Below are 24,795 nucleotides of genomic sequence, written 5' to 3' on the forward strand. Positions count from 1 at the left end.
GTGGCTTGATAACATCAAAGAATAGATGGGGCCATCTTTCGACACAAGAACTGTTTCACAAAGCAAGGGATAGAGTTGGCTGGAAAATGATGGTCTCCAACATTCAAATTGAACATGGAACCTAATGAAGAAGAAGACTAAATAACTAAAAATTAGAACAAGTTAGTAAATTTTTGTATCTAGAAACAGTCTTTATTGAAGCTGGAAGATTAGATACAAGTAAAGGATAAAATAAGTAAAGGAGAAATTAGTCAAAAGACAAAATTAGCTTTTTATAATGGTGTGTTTTTTTTTTTTTTTTTTTTTTTGTCTTCCTTTGACTTATGGAGCTGAGAACTGGGTAAAAAAAAGATAGAATTGATCAAAAATTACAATCTTCAGAAATGAGTTTTAAGAAAAACAAGTTAATGTACACAGTGCATTACACTTTAGGTGTATTCAGTTTGTTTTCTTAAGTTAAATGATTTTTTTTTTTCCATCATTCCTTGATTAATAAAAATGAAAAGTAAATATAGTTATCTTTTTTTGTCAATTATTACTTTATTTATTATGAACAGACATAATATGCTGGTGCAATATGGCCTGAAGTGCTGATGTGCCATAGAACTAGCCAACTTAATTTTATTAGCATTAAATTTATTTTCCAATAAAGATACATTACATATATGCTCATGTTCAAACATCAGAAATCACCATGTCCCAACAATAATTACTTTAGCTTCTGTTCTTTTCCCCTCCTCCTAAATGGGGTGCTTCCATAGCCAGGTGGGCAGGAGCAGCAGTGCGTTGCACACACTTCTTGATTATACCGTGGTTCGAGCCCGTGACCACCAAATACGGAAGATGCGGAAAGGTCCGGAATGACCATCGCATATCCCCGGAGCAATATGACCTTAGTTGCTAATGCTCCTAAAAACCAAATAACAAACAAACAAACCTCCTAAGTGGTATTTACTTGCATGCCAACTGTTAAACAGGTTTTTTTTTTTTTTTGGTTTTATTATAAAATTTAATATTTAAATTTTTTTTAAACACAATCTTTCATTAGTATTTATGTAATTTATCACATTCCTAATTTCTTGAAATGGTTTGCGCTGTGTATGTGTAAAACTCAAATTTCTAATATATATGTATAGTCTGTTAACCATACAAGGTATGAGGATGTGTTCAGCTAAAAATTAGCCTTTTGTAAATTTTAAAATTCATAGCAAATCAAAATTAAAGCAGAAAATATGGCATCATCTTTTGGAAAGATGTCCTTGCCTCACTGATACTGCATCATCATTTAGATAAAATTATTGAGGATAGGTTCATTCAAGGATATGATCCTACTTCCAAATTCGAAAGAATAACATAAAATAATGGAGAAAAACAATGTAATTGTCAGATGCCATGTGAGTCATGGAAGATTAAATAGCAGCATGTGAGAAATAATTCTGTTATTTGTAACCTATCTTCTTTCAGAAATATTTTATATTAAACAAGCTGTTTGTTAATTTTCCCTGAAGGTAAATTTCTTAGTAAATCATCATATTCACATGAACAGCATTAACAGTCAAATACTTCAGTAATTATACTGTTAAAAATGTAATGCCAAGTTGGTAGTTTCCTGATTTAAATTAATATGAAACTAAATTAGAATTAATAGGTAAATAATAAAGAGAATATAAAAAAGACAACTGACAGAAATAAAATTAAAATGAAATGGAAGGATAGACATTAGACTGCTGATCAATAAAATTTACAAAATTAAGAGTCCAAGTGATTCCAGTCATGTCAGCTGAAGATTCAACACCCATATGTTACTATGTTCATTTGTTTTTATATTGTGCTGTTTAGGGATTCAGCATGAACAATAAGATTATTTTAATTTTAGCATTGAAATAAAATATACAATAAATCTAAATTCTATACGGGCTATATTCAAAAGCTATATTCTATAGCTTTTGAAGTTGTACAAATTGCAGCATCTGGAGGCCAGGCACCTGCAAGGTGATCTGATTGAAGTGTAAAGGCCTTGAATGGGTTCAGCATGTTCAGTTCTGATGGGATTCTTCTTCTTGCTCAGATTACGAACCTGTTTTGTTTGTTTGGTTTTTAGGATAAATCAGTCCCATCCCACATTACTTTTTCATTATATCTTTTAAGAAATTAGCTCTTATTATCTGCACATTTTGTAGTTTTATGTATTGCATTTTATATCTACGACTTAAATTAAGAGGATATTCCATTCAGAAATTTCTAAGAAAAAAATATTGAGAATTTTTCATGACCGTAACGTGTTAATATTATAGTTGTGTAATATTAACACAACCAGTAGGGAAAAGGAGGTGATTATCCCTTTGTATAAGACAGTGGTCATGCCACACCTTGAGTACCGCATACAGGTCTGGAGGCCTCATTTTAGGAAGGATATAGAGTTGCTTGAATGAGTACAGAGAAGGGCAGCAAGATTGGTGAGAGGAACAAAGGGGTGGTCTTGCCAAGAAAGGCTTTTGAAGTTGTGCAAATTGCAGCATCTGGAGACCAGGCACCTGCAAGGTGATCTGATTGAAGTGTAAAGGCCTTGAATGGGTTCAGCATGTTCAGTTCTGATGGGATTCTTCTTCTTGCTCAGATTACGAACCTGTTTTGTTTGTTTGGTTTTTAGGAGCATTAGCAACTAAGGCCATATTGCTCCGGGATATGCAGTGGTCATTCCCTGACCTTTCCGCATCCTCTGTATTTGGTGGTGATGGGCTCGAACTCCGGTCTAATCAAGAAGCGTGTGCTACGCACTGCCGCTCCTTCCCACCTGGCTATGGAGGTGCCTTACGAACTGGAGGGAGGCATAAATTCAAATTGAGAAAAGACAGTTATAGAATAGATGTACGGAAATTTGCCTTTAGCCAGTGGGTGCTTGATTGCTGGAACAAACTTCCATCTGTCATTGTGGGAGTTGACAGCTTAAATAAATTCAAGGCTGAACTGGACAAACTTTTGGAGTGAATGGATGGGTGAAATGGGAAGGTTTTTTTTTTTCTGTTGATGCTATATAAATTGCTTTCTTGCATCATATACCTCTACTAATGCTAATGCTGACTGTAATATGTTAGTATAAGATTCTTTGCCATTTTTATCTTAAAACAGAACCATATCAATACAGATAACCCTTGTATAACATGGTAGTTAGGTTCCTATAAAATGTCATTTTGTGCGAAATCGTGTTATATGGGACTAAGAAAAAGTACAAAAAGGGGGTTACGTTCCAGAAGCTAACAAAAATACACTATTTCATTAACAAAACTACACCATTCTAGATTTCGTGCATCTTCTACTCTTTAAAAAATCAGTAATCTGAGTTTGCTTGCTTTTGCTTGATAAATCTTTGTGAATTTCATTGTATGGAATTAAGCATTTTTTGAAGCACCCTTTTGAACTTTGAGCTAACTTTATGCCTTCCTGTATGCTTTTTAGTGTAAAAGTTGGAAGTTTAGAATTTTCATCTGCACTATCATCCTCTGAATTGATTTTACCTCCGATGTCATTTCCACCAAATCCGCTTCGTCAGCCTCTTTTTCTACCAGTAATTTTTGAATGTCTTCAGTAATAATATCTTTTTTAATTTTATTAGGAGTATAGGCGACTAAGACCATGTTACTCTATGTATATTGTCTATAAATTGCGTGTGTCCCGAGGTTGATTTTCTGTTTTGCTGGACGAAAAACCTGAGATTCCAGAAGAAAAAAACCATGCTACCCTTGCCCGAGCCCGACTAACTCAGCCCTGTTGCCACCTCCGTAGCCAGGTGGGCAGAAGCAGCATTGTATAGCACGCGCTTCTTGATTAGACCGGGTTCGAGCCCGTGACCACCAAATACGGAGGATGCGGAAAGGTCAGAGAATGACCACTGCATATCCCCAGAGCAATATGGCCTTAGTTGCTAATGCTCCTAAAAACCAAATAACAAACAAACAACATCAGCCCCATTGTGAAAAATACCCTTAAAAATTCCACCAGTCATTGACGGGAGGAAAGCGATTCTATCAACTGTGCTACCCACGAAGGTGTCAATAGTCATATCATAAAAACCTTCCCTTCCTACAGACATAGCAAGTTCTGCTTTCTCTCTGATTCTGTTTTCTGCCAGTTCGACCATATTTCCTGAATGAACTGACTCTGGCCATTTTTCCACACGCATTTAACGTTGATGGTTTTACTTCTTTGAGCAATAAAGCTATGATTCTGATACAGTCCACAATTAGAAATGGTTCCATGCCTTCATTACTTTAATAGATTCGGAATCAATTTTTTCCAAAATCCATTGTAACGATTTTCTGATGTAATGAGTTTTAAAGGTGGATATAATGCCTTGATCTAATGGCTGAACGAAAGAAGCTGTATTAACCTATTACAACTGTGGTGGTAGGAACAAAACTACAACATTTGGATGACTTAAATCTTTTGGATTGCCTGGTGTGCTATCCAATAGTAATAAAACTTTGAAATATAGATTTTTCAACAAGTTCAATATATGCTCCTAAAAACCAAATAACAAACAAACAAACAAGTTCAATAGCACAGAATGTAATATGGGGATTTCCCAAAAAAATAAAATACAGGGATTTCTCAATTTTTTTTTTTTTTTTTTTTTTTTTTTTTTTTGACTTGCGAGTCAACAGAAGGGTTTCAAAAAAAGTGGAAATGTAGAAAAATTGCATCCAACATAATAGCAGGGTTTCCCCTGTACAAAAGCTCAGAAATACCCTGTTATTCAAGATTTACCGAAATTCTCTAACCGTGTTAGAGCGAAAGTGTTATATAAGTATCGTGTTGCGTGAGGATTTCCACAATTTTATCAATCGTGTTAGAGCAAAACCATGTTGTAGAAGTACCGTGTTATCCGGGGGTTGCTTGTATATTAAAAAAAGAAATTTGAATATTTAATTTCATATAACCTTTTAGTTATTAAATTCATTTCTTTTCTGCCAGGGAGGCTTTATTGCAGAAGGTAGTGAGAGTGGTACAAAATTTATGGAAGTTAATCTTCAAGAAAAGGTAGTGTGGTTGTTCTTTAATTTCTTATGTAGAATTTTACAAGGAAAAACTTAGATTTTTATTGAAATTGGCTGTTGATTTATTAATGTTTATGTATAAAAATATAAATGATTAATTTTAGGTTAATAAAATAAAATAAATGATCTTTAATGTATATAGCTTTGTACAAAATACCCTTCACACCTTATCTTCAGGAGTTTAAATAAGACCAAATAAGACTTAAATAAGACCAAAAAAGATCATAGATTAAACTGTTATGTTCATTTTAAGATATATTTAATTATGTAAATATGCTTATAGTAAGTTTAGCCTCAAATCTGTTAGTTGACTGAGCACTTAAGTTCTGAAAACTGAAACAAGTCATTAAGTTATACATATCATTCTCCTCTTACAATATTCTTTTCTCACAAAGATTGGTTCAAGGTGTAGAATAGTCCAATCTCATAGTTTGTTTAAATCTGCATTATTTGATTATTAACTTCCTGTTAGTCACTAGAAGGTCAGCATCAGTGTTCTCCCCCAGGACCTATCAAATGGGTGCACTGCCAGGTGAATTTAACTGACTGCCTGGCTGAGATTTAAGCAATTCTCATGGTACTGTATGGTACTGCTCACTGATTTTGATCAATATCAATTCGAACATACTATGCAATCGAGGTCAATGCAACAGGAGCATATAATGTTAAATTATGCAATTAATTTTTGCTCTGGATTGCTTAAGTCACATTTATAAATAACAGAAAATTTTATAATATTGCAAAGTATTACACATCCCCACCTGGCTACTTCATAATGCTATCCGGTTGGCAAAATTTTCTGGTGAGAACACTGAGCATGCTAGTATTTCATATGTCTTATATTACCCTTATTCCATCTCCAGCTATCATTGACTGAAGTCATTTTTGTCAGACAATTGTCAACTTTAAGTACAAGATTATTTTGTCGCCTTATCAGCAATTGATGACATAACCACCACATTTTGAGAATACTATGGGATTATGCAGCTTGTTTGAAAACATTGTGGGTACAGGCTGTACAGTTAGCTTTACAGTTTCATTGCATTTGCGTGATATGTGCCTTAATTCAAAGGATGTATTAGGAGATAACATGTAGAAATTTGCATCTCTATTCTCTGTCTTGGATGAATTAGTAAAAAATCACAGTAAACAGCATGAACAGTGGGGAGCATCTCGTTCTTGGGAGGAACATGTTCAGTTTGTCAGTGATAGAGGTAGAGTGTGCTGTGAGCATGGTTATTGATCTAAGGTGTGGTGGAGTTTCCAGATGTTAAGTTCCGAGACCATACCACACAGAATCTTCACAGGAAGTAGCAGCCACCAGTCTATCAGTGAAGGCAGTCTGGCAATGCCTAAAGCACCAGCTGTATCAGTTGTCCTCTGATGTATAAGGAAATGGAATTTGTGAATATTCCATCGTAGGAACTAGTTTTCAGTTGAGTAAATGTGCTGTTTGGAGGTGCTGCCAATGCTCAGATTTCCAATGCACAGAGGGCAACTTAAAAAAATGTGTGTAGATGCAATTCCTCACCAAGCAAGAATCTTTGACATGTAGAGGTTGCTGCTTGGTGATCTATTGCAATTGACAGAACCCGGATTGAAGGTTACCAAAGTGTGCATTGAAGATTAGTTTGGTGTCAAAGATAACACATGGGTCAGAGTGGGTTTTGGCACATGGTATTTCTTTAAGAGAGATTTGTATTTGAGTAGACTGGAGTTTCAGAGAGAAGGTGATCTGTGCAGATTTGATTGGGTGTGTTCAAATATAAAAGTTCTTGAGTTAGTCCTGTAGGTCCTTGAGCTTTTCAGTAATTACACTGCTGATGTCCTCTTCATGTGCCTTGGGTTTGATTTCTGTAAAGATTTTAATATCATTGGCATAAAAGGTTATCTGTTCAGTAGGGAACAACGATGGCGCTAAATAAATATTTAGTGCCATCATTGTTCCCAGAGAGGGAGAGAATGCCCACTTGTTGGATGACTGCTGTGATTTTCCTTGAGATTGTCTGATGAACTATCTTGAGGATAATGTCTCTTTCCTGACGGAATGCAGTTAGGAACCATAGCATGTCACTTTGAATAAAGTAGTAGTTTTCAAGGAGAGTAACAATACTTGGATGTTTATGTCGTCAAATGCTGGTTCAAGGTCAATATATGAGACTGCTAGTTCTGATTTGTTTTTAGGTGCTTGGCTGCCTTAACTTCTTTGGCAGGATGTTTTTTTTTTTTTTTATGTAAACCCCAAACACGAGAGGTATTAGAACCTATAGTATTAGTACTATGCTTGGGTTGAAGGTTAAGAAGACGAAAGAAGATATTTGTTGACATTGGACTTGAACTTCTGTAGACTGTAATTTTCAGGAAATGTATGTATGAAGGAAGGTTGTTCCAGAAAACGGCAGTTGAATGAATAAACGAGGAAGATGAAAAGTTGGTTCTGTGAGTTTGAAGTTGGACAGTAAATGGATGTTTTGTTGGTGGCGGCATGTGTTCGGACTGTTTTGAGAGAGAGAGAGAGAGAGAGAGAGAGAGAGAGAGAGAGAGAGAGAGAGCAGGAATTATAGAAACCAATTCAGAAGAACAGTGCCCATGGAAATATCTGTAGAAGAGGCATGCAGCAGAACCACATTGGCTGCCTTAACCACATGTTTGTGGTTAAGGCAGCTTAAGTGGAGTTGGGTGGGAGTAGGGGCAATGTTCTGAATGTTAAGGGGAATCTTAGAGTCAGAGTGCCCAATGTTGGGAGTGGAGGTCACTGTTAGTACAATGTAATCCCACACAAACATTTAAATGGAAAAGTTTGGTGAAACTCAAACAGTTGCTCTTGATATTTTAAAGGATTTTGATTGTATCCTGGAAGAGGCCTCTGAGGTCGGGAAAACTCATATCTAGGAAATAAACTCATACACCGACCATTGAACAAAATTTACTGTAACTAAAATTTTTACAAAAAGTATAAAAATAATGTGAAATCAAAAACAAATTATTTACAATAAACTATTGATTGTATATTGCAGAATACTAAAAACTATAATAAAAGATCGTTTACAATAAAATAAGCTAAAATATAAAATTAAAAGTGCTAAAAACCTGGAGCTTTTGAGAGCGTCAGCTCTCTTCTTCAACAGTAATATGACTTCCTGCAACATCTCCTTAAATAGCAGGTTCACAGTACCTCCACACGTGGTATTTCTCCATGTGGTTCAATCGGCACATGGTCAAAACTGGAAGCGGAAATGTCTCGGGTACGTGACAAAGAAAATCGTTCATCCGAACTTAATACAATTGTTTCAAAAATAGGGTGAATACACATGCCTCTATCTCTATTCGTAGTATTCTTACTGGATGAACCAATCCGTAAACCCTCGAGCCATTTACGCTCCCAGTATCCGTGTGCACGATCCAAAATAATAGCGTCCTCCGTTGAGATTTGATGCTGCTTCTCCCAAAAATGTTCGGCCACGGCAGACTTACTGTAATCAGCGGTTCTTATGGCATTTAAATGTTCCCCCAGACGATCCCAAAGCCGTCGTTTTGTTTCCCCCACATAACACTCCCCATAATCCGGGCATTCTATTCTATAAATAACTCCGCTACTGAGATCTCTTGGTATACGGTCTTTGACCTGAGACACAGCTGTGCACAGCCTCCGCCTCGGAAGCTGTACACAGCGTGTCTTATAACCCTGTAAAATTCTTGCCAGATATCCGGTAGCCACCACATACATCCCCTACTATCCGGGCCTTACTGAGCATTTTAATTTTATATTTTAGCTTATTTTATTGTAAACGATCTTTTATTATAGTTTTTAGTATTCCGCAATATACAATCAATAGTTTATTGTAAATAATTTGTTTTTGATTTCGCATTATTTTTATACTTTTTGTAAAAATTTTAGTTACAGTAAATTTTGTTCAGTGGTCGGTGTATGAGTTTATTTCCTAGATATGATTTTGATTGTGTTTGGCATAAAGGTCTTCCAAACAGGCTTCAATCTTACGGATTGCTAACTATTTTAATTTTTCCCTTCAACTTCTGTTTTCTGGAACAACTATAATCCACAGAAATTTAAATGTAATGTCAAGAAGTGTTTTTGGTCTTCTCAGGTTTCATTCCATGCATGGTACTAATTACTATAGGTGTGTTTTGTGCATTTGGGCTTTTCATTAAAAATAAAAATGTTCAATCTTATATCATTTAAGGCAATTAACTTTCATTTTAGATGATGAAGAGCCAATGGTAGGTTGAAATTTCCACAGATAAGTCTCTTTGAAGATGTGTGGAGCTGATTGACTAGCCAGTTGGTTACCTCGTTGAAAATTTTTGTATTCAGCCCTGATGGAATATAAATCACACTGATGTTGATAAAGATTGAGTTGTACTATTGAGTCTGGGAGATGAGACTTGCTTTAGATGATGGTGACTGATTTGGTACTATGTGTACCAATGAAAACATTGTGGTGTTAAAAAAGATAGCTACTCCAAATTCCCTCCAGTCTTCACAAGATGAGCATACATGCTTTCAATACTTTGGAATCCAGCGATGGTGCAAAATACAGTAAGTGCCGGTTATAGTGATTACTGGTTATTAGAATCAGCTGCTTTATAGAATCAAATTTCAAAGAACCGATTCAAATCAATAAAATGCATCACACTTTCGGTTATAAGAATCAATTTTGAATGCGTCTGTGATATTTTTCTAAAGCACATTTCTAGAGGTCACACCCATAAAACAGTAAAAACAATTTACAGTTTTTGGTTTATTGGACTTTTTTGTTTGTACAATCTGTTATAAACGGGTAGTAAACTCGACCTTATTGCATTTGTGATAATACCAATAAATGGGATTCGGTGTGTTTTTATGTTATTATGGGGAAATGTGTTTCACCATAATAAATCTGCTCTTCATTCCCATATCTAAACTTTCTACTATATCTTACTTGTGCATGTCGTGTTAGTTTCAGTTTGTGTATGTTGTGTGCTTTGTTATTGATTAATGCTTATGTTATTTAACAGTGTTTTAAATTTTACTACCCAAAAAATGTCAGTGAACAGAAAGAGTGAATTTGAGTGTAAAAGATAACTTTCAAATTATAGAAACATACAACAGCAATATGTCTCAAAGGGAAACAGCAGTAAAATTAGCAGTGCCTCAGTCATCTTTATCAAAATTATTAAAATCACGTCACACATTAAACATTAATGTGATTGAACACTAAACTTCTTTCAAATGAGGTTTTAATTTTGTCATGACAGTATCCCTGACTGCCTTGCTGGATTTATATGTGGAGTCAGGCTTATCCTTTATAATGATTATGTTTATTTCTTTTGCCTTTGCTATTTCCTTAGTCTTATTGTTGGTTTGTTTAGTTTGTGATGAATCTGCTTTGGTGGTCTTGCTACTTGGGCATAAGTCAAAGTATTTATTTCTTTATAATTCTTCTTTTCAGTCACTGTTTCTATTTTTGCTTTCAATACCTTGTTTTCTATATTAAGTTCAACCACTCTGTTCCAAAACAGACCAGCCATTCACTATCTGCAATCTTGTTGCAGATGTAATCCTATTTGTCTGTCTATGAAGGAACTCTTCTAGGAACAGCTTCATTTCTTTAATTTGTCTTATGGGATCCTCTATTTGATTTATAAGCTGAAATTTCCTCTCCTCTGTTTTTGTTACCTCTGGCTCTAAATTATCATTCTTCTTTTGATCTGTATTTTCTATCTGGTGTTTGCCTTTTCTAGCCCTTTTTACACTAAGGGGTCCAGGGGAACAAGCTTCTAAGTCATTGCTTGTAGTTTATTCATTGTTTAGAACCTCTATCTCACAATCAGGCAGATCCTTCAAGTCAAGATCGTGATTATTTTTTGATTTTTCAGTTTTTTCCCTTGAGTTTTGGTCTTTGCCAGTCATTTTGCTGTTATTATAATGTTACTTATATCCAGGGGAGTAATTTAAGGTATTTTTTTATAGTTGTAGGCCTATTAAAACCCAAGATGCAATGTTTTCCGTTTTGGCAGGAAAACGGTCACCCACAAACAACATACTCTTATATGCAAGCATATATTTAATCTAAGCTGAAATTCACATTTCTCCTCACAAATAACACTTATTCAGCTATTTTGATTGGTGCCTCCGTAGCCAGGTGGGAAGGAGCAGCAGTGCGTAGCACACGCTTCTTGATTAGACCGGGGTTCGAGCCCGTCACCACCAAATACGGATGATGCGGAAAGGTCAGGGAATGACCACCGCATATCCCTCCCGGAGCAATATGGCCTAAGCTGCTAATGCTCCTAAAAACCAAAACAACAACAACAACAACAGCTATTTTGATCAACAAATTTATCCAAATTTTTGGAATTTTGAGGAGTTGCGATATCAGAATCTGCATTAGTAAGATAGCTACCACTAATGCTGTAACAATTGAACTGCACATAAATGCGTTAAAAAAACCAACAATAGCTAAAAACAACTGTAACTAACAAGCTTACCTGAATAATACTAGTTGTTTTCATCTATACACAACATGAAGGATCCAAGATCCATGATTTTTGAAGCTGGAAAATCCAAGAAATCCTTGCTGCCGCCATCAGTCACTGTCCGCCATTTTGGTCTGTCCCCAAAGTAGGGTTAACTGCCTAATAAACTGGACACCATGAGCCAGTAGGTGACCAATCCCAAATAGGGCACCTGGCCCTTATGACTTTAACCTTGCTGTATTTCTTGGGGATTAGTCCATCTCCGCCTCCCTACCTAAAACCTCTTTGGTCCAGTGCAGGTTGGTAGATCGATCGTATTTAGCAGTCAGGGGCTTGAACCCCCTGACTGCTAAATACGGTCTACTCAAGGAACATGTGTTACTGCACTCCCGCTCCTGACCACTCGGCTACAGAGGCCTTGAGAACACTATATTATGTCCTTTCTGTACACATTTTACTCCCTATATTCAAATCCTGTGTCTCTTTATCTGAGTGAGCAAGTATATATGCACTAGTTTTTATTCTTAGTAAGCCACTAGAGCTATGTATTTGCTTGATCCTGAAGAATCTCAGAAGGCCTTAAAGTCCCCAATATTCTGTTTTCCATGTTACTACATGTTCCAATAGAGCAGCTCAAGAATCACTTAAACATCTGTCTGAAACACTGGTAATCTATTATTCGGTCTCTTTCCTGTAGCAGTTTTCTGACCCACATAACCCTGCCTTAATAGTATCAGCAGATAACCTTGCACCCCTTCTATTCAAGTGTACCCTATCCCTGTAAAAAGGCTCTCTCCTATTAACAAGTGCAGACCATGCTGTGAAAAATTCTATTCCACGAACCTTGCACAATATTAGCATTAGCATTAGTAGAGGCATATGATGCAAGAAAGCAAGCTTATGCAGCATCAGCCAAAAAAAAAAAAAAAAAAAAAAACACCACTCCCATTTCACCCCTCCATTCTTTCAAAATACCTGTCCAGCTGAGCCTTAAATTTATTTAGGCTATCAACTTCCACAACAAGGGATGGAAGTCTGTTCCACCAACCAACTACCCGCTGGCTAAAGGCAAATTTCTGCACATCTATCCTACATTTGTCTTTCCTCAATTTGAATTTATGCCCTCTCAGGTGATTATTCTGAGCAAGAGGAAGAATCCCATCAGCATTGAGCATGCTCAAACCATTCAAGGCTTTATACACCTCAATCGGATCAACTCGCCGGTGCCTAGTCTCCAGACACTGTAATTTGCAAAACTTAAGCCTTTCTTCGTATGAGCAACCCTTTGTTCCATTCACTAATCTTATTGCCCTTCTCTGTACTCGTTCCAGCAGCTCTACATCCTTCTTGAAATGAGGCCCCGAGACCTGTATACTGGTAACCCCCACTTAATGCTGATAATTTGTTCCGAAAAAATAGAGCGCTAAGTGAATCCGCGCTAAGCGAGTGCTGCATTCCCATAAGGTAACATATGTATTTGTAAGTTGCAGTCGGTGCCATAGGATATTTCCTAATCAATAATAAACGGTACTGAAAAGATGCGCAAATGTCGGTCAAAATATTCAATATTCAAATCTTTTGTACATATAAAATATTCTGCATTATATACTTATATAATTATGTGGTAACTACTTACGTATCAAAATTAAACTTAAAATTACAATTAAAATCATGAATTTAATTGTTCTAAATTTCTTTAATTTGATTGATGAATTTAATCATGAAAAATGTGTCGATTTTGGGTTGAACTTTGGCTCTCTTCCAGATAAACTAAAAGGGTATTAATTTTAAATCCTCCACAGCGTTACCACCCAACAATAAAGTCAACCGATCCTTCCCCGCTTTTAAACCTGGCATGTTATTTTTTCTTTCAATATGAAACTTCTTTTAGGCATTCGTTTCCACAAAAGTCCTGCTTCATCTTTGTTAAAAACTTGTTGAGAAGTATAACACATAATACCCCTCTTCAATAATTTTAACAAGTTCTTTTTTGAAAGTTTTGGCTCCATCTGCACTTGCAGCTTCTCAATGGATTTTAAATCTATTCAACCAGCCCTTACCAGTTTTAAATGGTTCCACTTTTTTTTTTTTTTTAGGTGAGTTTTCTTCAGATCATCATATTGGCTAATCTCTCTCTCTTTTATAATATTTAACTTAACTGAATTCTGCATTGGATATTATCTTCAGTAAAATTAGTTAGTCTTTCCATTTCAATCCTAATAGTCGGCCTAGCCCTAGTTGCTTGCAGTGGAATAGCTATCTTTCCCGCTGCTAAAATTAATTCTTTATTTTTTTATAATTTTTCTTACAGTTAAACTTGCAAGTCCTAAATTATGGCACACATCCGCTTGTCATTGACCGGAATCGATTCGCTTCAAAACATCTAATTTAATTTTCAAATCCAGTCTTTTTCTTACATTTATAGTCTTCGTACTGTGCCCAGATGTTGCTTTTTCATTCTTATCAGCCATTATTAACTCTTCGAAAATGTAACTGCGTTGGTTGCATTAATTACGATACAATGTTGCTTTTTCATTCTTATCGGCCATTATTAACTCTTCGAAAATGTAACTGTGTTGGTTGCATTAATTACGATACAATGTTCAAGTAAACTGTCCGTTATGCATGATGTCTAATACTGTACTGAGTTATATGCATTTATCTAGACTTTGGATAAATGCATATAACGCAAATATTACAAGCAATATACAGTAAACCCCCGCTATTCGCGGGGGTTACGTTCCTGAGAAATTAAGCGAATACTGAGTTATGGCTCCCATAGTAATAAAGGGGTTCCGTTCCAAAGTATGACATATACAGTAATACCCCGAAGTTACGCGATAGGTGGGTCCGACGAAAATCACGTAAGTCGAATTTGCGTAAGTCGGGGGTACAACTTTGCACATAAATACATATAAATTTTGCTTAATTGGGACCAAGGACTAACAAAAACACTAGTTTAGAAGAAAAATATTAATAAAATTGCAGTTCTTTATACATATTAATACAAAATATGTATTAAAAAAACAAATGACTTACGTTAAAAAGTTATTTCGATATCGATGGCTTCATAAAATCTAACAAATTCGTCTGACGACACAGCGCGTTCCTTTTTTTCACGCAGAATTTCTTCGTAGCAAGCTAATAATTTTTTTATTCCTTGCTTTGTAGCTATAACGCGTTCTTCGTTGGAGTCTGTTTTCTAAAATTTTTAAGCCCTTTACAATTGAGATCTTTTCAATTTTCAACCTGTCAAGTTTGGAATTGTCATGTGCTTTTCGCCGTTGCTTCATTTAGGCCTGTAGCACGTGCAATATCACATGGTCTTTCATTTCGCTCAAAGCGTTTCACAATTTCATATTTTTTCTCTATCGACAGAGGCAGACTGGCCATAAGCCTTACCGGGGAAACCCCGGTGGGCCAGTGTGATTTTGGCCATAAACCATAGTGTGAGGCCACTATAAATTTTCCCGGGTAAGAATTTTTGATCCAGTCCGCCTCTGTTTATCGATAATTGCTTTTCTTTTTCTCTCTGAATCTGCAGTGTCTTCACCAGGACGCTTCCTTTTCACACCTTTTAATTTTACTAATTTTTAGGGAATAAAGCACAATTACAAAACGAGGAGCACGCTTGATATGCATAAACAAAGCTGCGCGCATGTAGCAACTGAATAAACAACACCATAAAGGCAGAGATACACTACAGTATTAACACCTCACATTTCTAGGGGTTACTACCATAAAACAATAAAAATCCAGTTGCGTTTCTGCTAGTGAAATCTGTTATAAACTGGTAGTAAACTCGATCTAATTGCATTTGCGATTATACCGATAGCTGGAATTGTGTTGGTTTTTACGTTATTATGGTGAAATGTGTTTCCCCTTCACTGATATAAAAAACATAAAAGCAGCAAAGTTGAATTTTGTTCATCTTTCGCTCTCAATCTCCGCCGTCGCACCGGATATCGATAACATATGAAAAACGACCTTGAAGATAGTGGGCGGCAGCGTTGCCAAACGAAAAAATCAAGAACCGCGTAACTCCGAGTTCGCGTAAGTCGGGGTAGCGTAAGTCGGGGTATTACTGTATAACAAAAATTAGGCTAAAATTTTGTCTGTACGTATTATGTGTATTTACCTACATAATATGACTATGTACATAGACAAACGTGGAAAGTACATAGAAAAATACAAGCATAAGGCATCGAAATGAAAATAAGAAACAATTTATTAAATGTAATACTGTACATATTTATTAGACATTTTAAACAAACCTTTCAAAAACATATCAAGAACATGGGTTGCTGTGAGAAAAATAACTCATAATCGAAGTTTGTTTCTTCATTTTTTTATTGAGCTCCTTTTGAATTTCCCCGTAAGGCAAGAGTAATTGTTCTAGGTCTCGTTTAAACTTGATGCTTCTTTCCAAATTAGGATCCGTTTCTACCACCTTTTCTGAAAGTTGTATAGAGAGGCTAAAGATTTCTTTTAATGACTTACTATTTAACTGTGGTCTAACAATGTCGAGATCTTCCTTCTCAGGATCATTTTGGTGTTCATTTGACCTTGTTACTAATTCATCCAACTCTTCTACTGTAAGTTCATCTGCATGAGTCTCAATAAGTTCCTGAATGTCTGTTGCATCGATGTTTTCAAAGCCCCCGCCTTCTATTCCATGTGCGATTTCTACAATATCGGCAACCAGTTCATTGACATTAGGGATTGTTTTAGCAACAACCACTTCTGGCCACAATTTTTGCCAATACGCGTTAATTGTAGATGCACTTATCTCATCAACTGATGTCTTGATGTTGATCAGGCAATCTGCAATGTTATAATTTTTCCAACTTTGGCTTACAGTTAAGTCTGACTCCCTTTCCATTTTTTTTCAATTAAGCCAGTAAAAGTTCTCCTAACATAGTAGGACTTAAACGCAGAAATCACACCTTGGTCTAGCGGTTGTAAAAGTGATGTGGTGTTGGGTGGCAAAAACACAATTTCAACGTTTGGGTGGTCAAATTCTAGACTGCTTGAATGTCCTGGCGCGTTATCGATAAGAAGCAGAACTTTGAAAGGCAAAGATTTTGAAGCTAAGTAACTTTCCACCTCTTGCACAAAGCTATCATTAAACCACTTTCTAAAAAGTGTAGTTGTTATCCAGGCTTTTTTATTGGATTTCCAATAAACTGGAAGATGACCGTTATTCTTTCCCTTCAAAGCACGTGGATTCTGCGATTTATACACGAGCATTGGTTTGATCATGTGTCCACTAGCGTTTGCACAAAACAAAAGAGTAAGCCTATCTTTAGAAGCTTTGAATCCAGGAGCAGATTTTTCATTTTGTGTTAAGTATGTTCTGGCTGGCATTCTCTTCCAAAACAACCCAGTTTCGTCTGCATTGAACACCTGTTGGGGAACATATCCTTTGTCCGTAATTAATTTTTTTAGTTCAGTCGGGAAACTTTCTGCAGCCACGAAATCCGCTGATGCAGACTCGCCTACCAGTTTCACATTATGAAGGCCATATCGATTTTTAAATCTTTCAAACCAGCCTTTGCTGGCTAAAAAACTTATCCTGCCAGTGCTATCACCAGTTTCGCTGAAGCGCTGATAAAGGTGTTTTGCCTTTTCACGAATGATGAGTGAACTTAACAGGATTTTATTTTGAGTTCGGTCTTCTATCCACAGATTTAAAGCCTTTTCCATTTTTTCTAATTTCACATCACGAGTTACAGAGCAAATTTTTGATGCAATTAGCGCGTTTTCACGGACACTATGGCGGATTTTTTCTTCCGATTTCTTGATTGATCGCACCGTTGACACATTGATTTTATAATGTTTTGCCACTGAGGAGACACTTTCACCATTAGAAATTTTGTCTAACAATTCAATTTTACTCGCTAATGTCATCACCTTCTTTGATCTTTTCACAATTCCCTTGTTATTCGCGGGCATATTTTTGTAGGGTTAGAAAAGAATTTATCCACAATAAAGTCACTTTCTTTTAACGTTAACACGTTCGAAAAGATCTGGTTACACCAACACACTGCAAAATGGTAGATTTTCACTTTTGTAAATGTATCAATTAAAAGCAAGAGATGAAACCTTCTATGACAAGCGCATTACACATACTGAACAAGGATTAGCGTGAAACATCTGCGCTCGTGATTTTGTCACCCCCCACCCATTGAGCACAGGACGCTTCCTTTTTACAACTTTTAAGTTATTTTTACTCATTTTTAGGGAATAAAGCACAATTACAAAACGAGGAGGCACGCTTGATACAGATAAACTCGGCGTTGTTATGGGCCTATATGAGACCTTGAAGGACAGGGTGGATGCCCTCGAAGGAAATAAATTGAGGGGCCCATCAAGCTCTCAGCTGCCCACATCAACGCCAGAGCTTGCACGTGGTCATCTTGCAACACAGAGGCAGCCCCCAAGGCAGAATGCACTGGTCCCACAGGAACTAGTAGTTGTTGGTGACTCTATTGTCAGGGAAACGGGGAACATGCTTTGTAAAAAGGATAGGAGGAACAGGACCAGGGTATGTCTGCCAGGGGCAAAGGTTGATGACGTAGAGCAGATATCATCTTTTAAGGGCACAAAAGGTGATATAGTTGTACACGTTGGCACTAATGATATTAAGAGTAGGAGACCAGCGGAATTACTTAACAAGTACAGGTCACTGTTGAAAAAAAAGCCGTGAAGTAGGGTTGAATTTGAAAGTGTCTGCAATTCTGCCCAGACACGATAGGAGGGAGTATACGATGAGAGCCTTGTCGATCAATTCGGCCCTGGAAAGATTGTGCAAGGCTCAACGGGTAGAATTTTTTTCAGCCTGGAATGTACTTGTTAACAGGAGAGATTGCTTCTACAGGGATGGGATACACTTAAATAGAAAGGGTGCAAGAATATTTGCTGATGCTATCGAGGCAGTGTTAGGTGGGTCGGAAAACTGCTAGCTTGGGGAGGATACAAGGACTAATAGATTAACTGGAGAGGAGGTGAAAGTGATTCTTGCACTGCTTCTATTGGAATGAGCAGAAGCCTGGAAAACAAGATGCAGGATATTTCAGAGACTGCTGGGAGTCTTTGCGGTACAAGTAAACACATGGGTTGTGTTAGGATAGCTAAGAAAAAGAACAAGTGCATGTATACTTGCGTGTACACCAGTGCTAGGAGTTTGGTAAATAAATTTGAGGTATTGCTCAAAGCATCAAAGGCGGATATTGTTGGGATATCAGAGACGTGGTGTCGCCCAGATATAAGGAATGCAGAACTGGAATTTGGGGAGTACAACGTCTACAGAAAGGATAGACAGGATAGGAAGGGAGAAGGGGTTATGCTATTAGTTAAGAAACACATAAAATCCAAGGAAGTGAAGCCAGTCGACATTGATGGACAGGGCAGTGTCGAGTCAGTTTGGTGTGACATAAGCATAGGTAAATCAAAATTGAGAGTAGGAGTGTGCTATAGGCCTAATGACTCTGATGAGTATAATAAGATACTGTACAGGGAAATAGAATGGGCCAGTAAATCAGAGAGTCTTATAATGGGGGATTTTAATTTCCCAGATATTGACTGGAATTTGTGGGTTGGTCACTCACACACTAGCAAGGCTTTTGTGGATTTATTGGATGATTGTTTTCTACACCAGCATGTTCGGGAGGCAACTAGAGGGAGTAATACTCTTGATCTGATTATCAGTAGTGATTCTTCATGCATTAGGAATCTGCAGATAAAGGAACCACTGGGTGGCAGGGATCACAGTGTGCTGAAGTGGGATTTACTCAAGGAGGTAACTGACATCAGAGGTAAAGGGAAGGGTTTTTGCTTTCTTAGAGGCGACTATGATGGTCTGAGACAGTATTTAAATTCTATACAGTGGGACCAACTGATGATGTTACCAACAGCAAATTCAAAATGGGAAGCATTCAAGGAACTAATCTTGGAAGCTACCAGGCTTTACATACCAACCAAGAAATATTGTTCAAGGTTCAGGCCTAAATGGTTGTCAGATGAACTAATGAGACATATGGCAGAGAAAAAAACATGCATGGGATACATACAAATTAATGGGTGACATGGAAGCCTATGATAGATATAAGTTGGTCTGTAACCAAGTCACAAAGGAGATTAGGCAGGCAAAGGCAGATTATGAGAAATCCTTGGCAAAGGACGCAAAGAAAAACAGAAAAGAGTTCTTTACCTATTTAAACTCAAGAAGGAAAGGGATGAATCAGATTGGTCCACTGGATGTTGATGGTTCAACAGTTGAGGATCCAGCTCAGGTGGCTAACAATCTAAACGAGTATTTTGCATCTACATTCACACATGAGGAGTTATTCAGGAAGGGGAATGTCGTAGGTGAAGTAAACATTGGCAGTGAGCTAGATTATTTTCTAATAACTGAGAGGAAAGTGGAGGAGAAATTGTTGAGGATAAACATAAAAAAGGCACGCGGGGTGGATGGGATCTATCCAGTTATATTAAAGGAGGCAGCAAAGGAAGTAAGCAAACCCCTAGCCATAATTATGAGAGCTTCTTTGGACTCAGGGGAGGTACCCATGGACTGGAGATGTGCAAATGTAACCCCAATTCACAAAGGAGGATCAAAGGCTGACACAAGTAATTATAGACCTGTTAGTTTAACTTCGGTTCCAGGAAAATTAATGGAGGCACTGGTTAAAGAAGCACTGCAGGATCATCTGGACAAGAATTCAGTTATAGCTCAGACACAGCATGGTTTTGTTAAGGGCAGGTCTTGTCTGACCAATTTGATTGGATACTATGATGTAGTCACAAAAGAACTGGATGCAGGGAATAACTTTGATATTATATATTTGGATCTTAGAAAGTCTTTTGATACTGTTGCGCATGGAAGACTGCTGCACAAATTGGAGAAGTGTGGCATTGGAGGCAAATTGCTGCTATGGATAAAGGGATGGTTGAGTGGCAGAAGACAGAGAGTGGTAATCAATGGACACTGCTCAACGTGGACTAATGTTATTAGTGGAGTGTCTCAGGGTTCAGTGTTGGGTCCATTGTTGTTTTCTGTATTTATAAATGATATTGATGATGGTGTATCAGGCTTAATGTCCAAGTTTGCAGATGATACCAAGGTTGGCAGGGTTGTTAAGGACACTACTGATACTATGCTGCTGCAACAGGATCTGGAAAGATTGAGCAGATGGGCTGAGAGGTTGCAAATGAAGTTTAACATTGACAAATGTAAAGTACTACATATGGGAAACAGTAACCCCAGATCAACGTATCAACTCTGTGGTACTACGCTGACAGTGGTAGAGAATGAAAAGGACCTGGGGCTAATTGTGCAGGCAGATATGAAGTTCTCTGAGCAGTGCAGATGAGCTGCAAGAGTAGCTCATGGTGTCTTGTCAATGATATACAGGAATTTTTCTAGCAGGGACAGGAATGTGATTATTCCCTTGTATAAGGCAGTGGTTAGGCCACATCTTGAGTACTGTATACAGGTCTGGAGGCCTCATTTCAAGAAGGATGTAGAGCTGCTGGAACGGGTACAGAGAAGGGCAACAAGATTAGTGAATGGAACAAAGGGTTGCTCTTACGAAGAAAGGCTTAAGTTTTGCAAATTACAGAGCCTGGAGACTAGGCATCGGCGAGGTGATCTGATAGAGGTGTATAAGGCTTTGAATGGCTTGAGCATGCTCAATGCCGATGGGATTCTTCCTCTTGCTCAGAATAATCACCTGAGAGGGCATAAATTGAAATTGAGGAAGGACGGATGTCGGATAGATGTGCGGAAATTTGCCTTTAGCCAGCGGGCAGTTGGTTTGTGGAATAGTCTCCCATCGCTTGTTGTTGAAGTTGATAGCCTAAACAAATTTAAGGCTCAGCTGGACAGGTATTTCGAACGAACGGAGGGGTGAAATGGGAGTAGTGGTTTTTTTTTTTTTTTTTTTTGGTTGATGCTGAATAAGCTTGCTTTCTTGCATCATATGCCTCTGCTAATGCTAAACAGTGAGCGGATAGCAACTGAATAAACAACACCATAAAGGCAGAGACAACTCTATTAACACCTCACTAACTCACATTTTACTAAAGCACATTTCTGCTTTAGTAAACAATAAAACAATAAAAACAATTTCCAGTTGCTTTCCTGCTAGTGGAATCTGTTATAAACGGGTAGTAAACTCGATCTAATTGCATTTGCGATAATACCGATAGCTGGAATATTACGTTATTATGGTGAAATTTGTTTCCCCCTTCACTGCTATAAAAAAATAAATACATTTTCAGAATCCTCTCTTCATTCCTATATTGCGTTCAGTTGGGGTGATTCCTGTCCGACTACCATTTCTTGTAATCACAAAGGCGAATCGTGCATAAGCGAATTCGGTTCGTGTTATATAAGATATCGTTCCTCTGTTTATAAATCGTGTATGATCGAATTCGTGTAGTGCAAACACGTGTTATACGACGACTGACTGTACTACTCTGTGGACTGGGCAAAACGATTTTAGCCACGCCCATGTTTTGTTCACGGCTTTAAAATTCACATTTTTCTAGGTTTAAATCAGCGACCGCGAATAGCGGGGGTTTACTGTACTTGATCATTTTTTTAAATGTTGATCTCGGAACTATGTAACAAGTCACTGTACTGCAATTAACTTAGCGTTCGAGAAAATTTCACTGCACGTGGGAAAATTTCTCAAGTCGGCGTGAGAAACATTTTAATGCTGTTTTGGTATTCATTTTCAAGCTATCGATTCCATCAAATGAAACGATTTGGTTAAATATGCCAAAGATGCAATCTGTAAAAGAGCATTATAGTGATCTGTGATAGCGTTATAGTCAGATACAGGTTATAATATAAGAACAGCATTATAGCGAATCAGTGTAAAGCGAACCACATTTTAACAGGGGCCTGCTGTACAGTACTCAAGGTGTGGCCTGACCATTGCCTTATACAAGGGAATAATCACCTCCTTATCCCTGCTAGAAAAATTCCTGTATATTGTTCCTGTATACCATGAGCTACTCTTGTAGCCCATCTGCACTGCTCAGAAAACTTCATATCTGCCTGCACAATTACTCCCAGGTTCTTATCATTATCTACCACTGTCAGTGTAGTACCACAGTGTTGATATGTTACTCTGGAGTTACTGTTTCCCATATGTAGTACTTTACATTTGTCAATGTTTAACTTTATTTGCCACCTTTCAGCCCATCTGCTCAACCTTTCCAGACCCTGTTGCAGCAGCAGCATACTGTCAGTAGTGTCCTTAACAACCCTGCCAACCTTTGTATCATCTGCAAACTTGGACATTAAGCTTGATATACCATCATCAATATCATTTATAAATACAGAAAACAACAATGGACCCAACACTGAACCCTGATGAACTCCATTAATAACATTAGTCCATGATGAGCAGTGTCCATTGATTACCACTCTGTCTTCTCCCCCTCAACCATCCCTTTATCCATAGCAGCAATTTGCCTCCAGTGCCACACTGCTCCAATTTGTGCAGCAGTCTTCCATGTGCAACAGTATCAAAAGCCTTTCTAAGATCCAAGAATATAATATCAAAGTTATTCCCTGCATCCAGTTCTTTTGTGACTGCATCATAGTATCCAATAAAATTGGTCAGGCAAGACTTTACTTTAACAAAACCATGCTGTATTCGGGCTATAACTGAAGTCTTGTCTAGATGATCCTGCAGTGCTTCTTTAACCAGAGGTCTATAATTACTTGTGTCAGCCTTTGATCCTCCTTTGTGAATTGGGATCACATTTGCACATCTCCAGTCTATGGTAACTTCCCCTGAGTCCAAAGACACTCTCATAATTATGGCTAAGGGTTTGCTTACTTCCTTTGCTGCCTCCTTTAATATAACTGGATAGATCCCATCCACCCCGGGTGCCTTTTTTATGTTTATCCTCAACAATTTCTCCTCCACTTTCCTCTCAGTTATTAGAAAATCATCTAGCTCACTGCCAGAGTTTACGTCACCTCTGGCATTCTCCTTCCTGAATAACTCATGTGTGAATGTAGATGCAAAATACTCATTTAGTTTATTAGCCACCAGTGCAGGATCATCAACAGTTGAACCATCAATACCCAGTGGACCAATCGGATTCATCCCTTTTCTTCTAGAGTTTACATAGGTAAAGTACTCTTTTCTGTTTTTCGTTGCAACCTTTGCCAAGGATTTCTCATAATCTGCCTTTGCCTGCCTAATCTCCTTTGTGACTTGGTTACAGACCAGTTTATATCTATCATAGGCTTCCATGTCACCCGTTAATGTATCCCATGCATTTTTCTTCTCTGCCATCTGACATCCATTTAGGCCTAAACATTGAACAATATTTCTTAGTTGGTATGTAAAGCCTAGTAGCTTCCAAGATAAATTCTTTGAATGCTTCCCATTTTGTATTTGCTGTTGGCAACATCATCAGTTGGTCCCACTGTATAGAATTTAAATACTGTCTCAGACCATCATAGTCACCTTTACAAAAGCAAAAACCCTTCCCTTTACCTCTGATAGTAGTTACCTCTTTGAGTAAATCCCACTTCAGCACACTGTGATCACTGCCACCTAGTGGTTCCTTTATTTGCAGATTCTTAATGCATGAAGAATCACTACTGATAATCAGATCAAGAGTATTACTCCCTCTAGTTACCTCCCGAACATGCTGATATAGGAAAAAATCATCCAATAAATCCACAAAAGCCTTGTTAGTGAATGAGTGACCAAACCACAAATTCCAGTCAATATCTGGGAAATTAAAATCCTCCCTTATAAGACTATCTGATTTACTTGCCCACTATTTCCCTGTACAGTTTCTTATTATACTCATCATGGGGGAGTCATTAGGCCTATAGCACACTCCTACTCTCAATTTTGATCTCTCAATGCTTATGTCACACCAAACTGACTTGACACTGCACTGTCCAACGATGTCGACTGGCTTCACTTCTTTGGATTTTGTGTTTCTTAACTAATAGCATAACCCCTCTTCCCTTCCTATCCTGTCTATCCTTTCTGTAGATGTTGTACTCCCCAAATTCCAGTTCTGCATTCCTTATATCTCTGCGACACCACGTCTCTGATATCCTAACAATATCTGCCTTTGATGTTTTGAGCAATACCTCAAATTCATTTACCAAATTTATTTACCAAACTCCTAGCATTGTACACGCAAGTATACATGCACCTGTTCCTATTCTTAGCTACCCTAACACAACCCATGTATTTACTTGTACCGCAATGAC

The 24,795-nt window shown here is 37.5% G+C and overlaps 1 protein-coding gene across 2 annotated transcripts in view; it reads left to right on the top strand.

Moving 5' to 3' along the window:
* Window positions 1–24,795, top strand: part of LOC150088092 (CXXC motif containing zinc binding protein) — a 209,712-nt gene that overhangs the window by 56,008 nt on the left and 128,909 nt on the right. For both annotated transcript variants that reach the window (XM_090369335.1, XM_090369334.1), the window contains exon 6: window positions 4,972–5,037. In XM_090369335.1, coding sequence (XP_090225461.1) covers window positions 4,972–5,037 — 66 coding nt within the window. The remainder of the gene's footprint in view (window positions 1–4,971; window positions 5,038–24,795) is intronic.

This window comes from Mastigoproctus giganteus, chromosome 3 (assembly GCF_048544385.1).
Source record: "Mastigoproctus giganteus isolate SK-2022 chromosome 3, ASM4854438v1, whole genome shotgun sequence".
NCBI lineage: Eukaryota > Metazoa > Arthropoda > Arachnida > Uropygi > Thelyphonidae > Mastigoproctus > Mastigoproctus giganteus.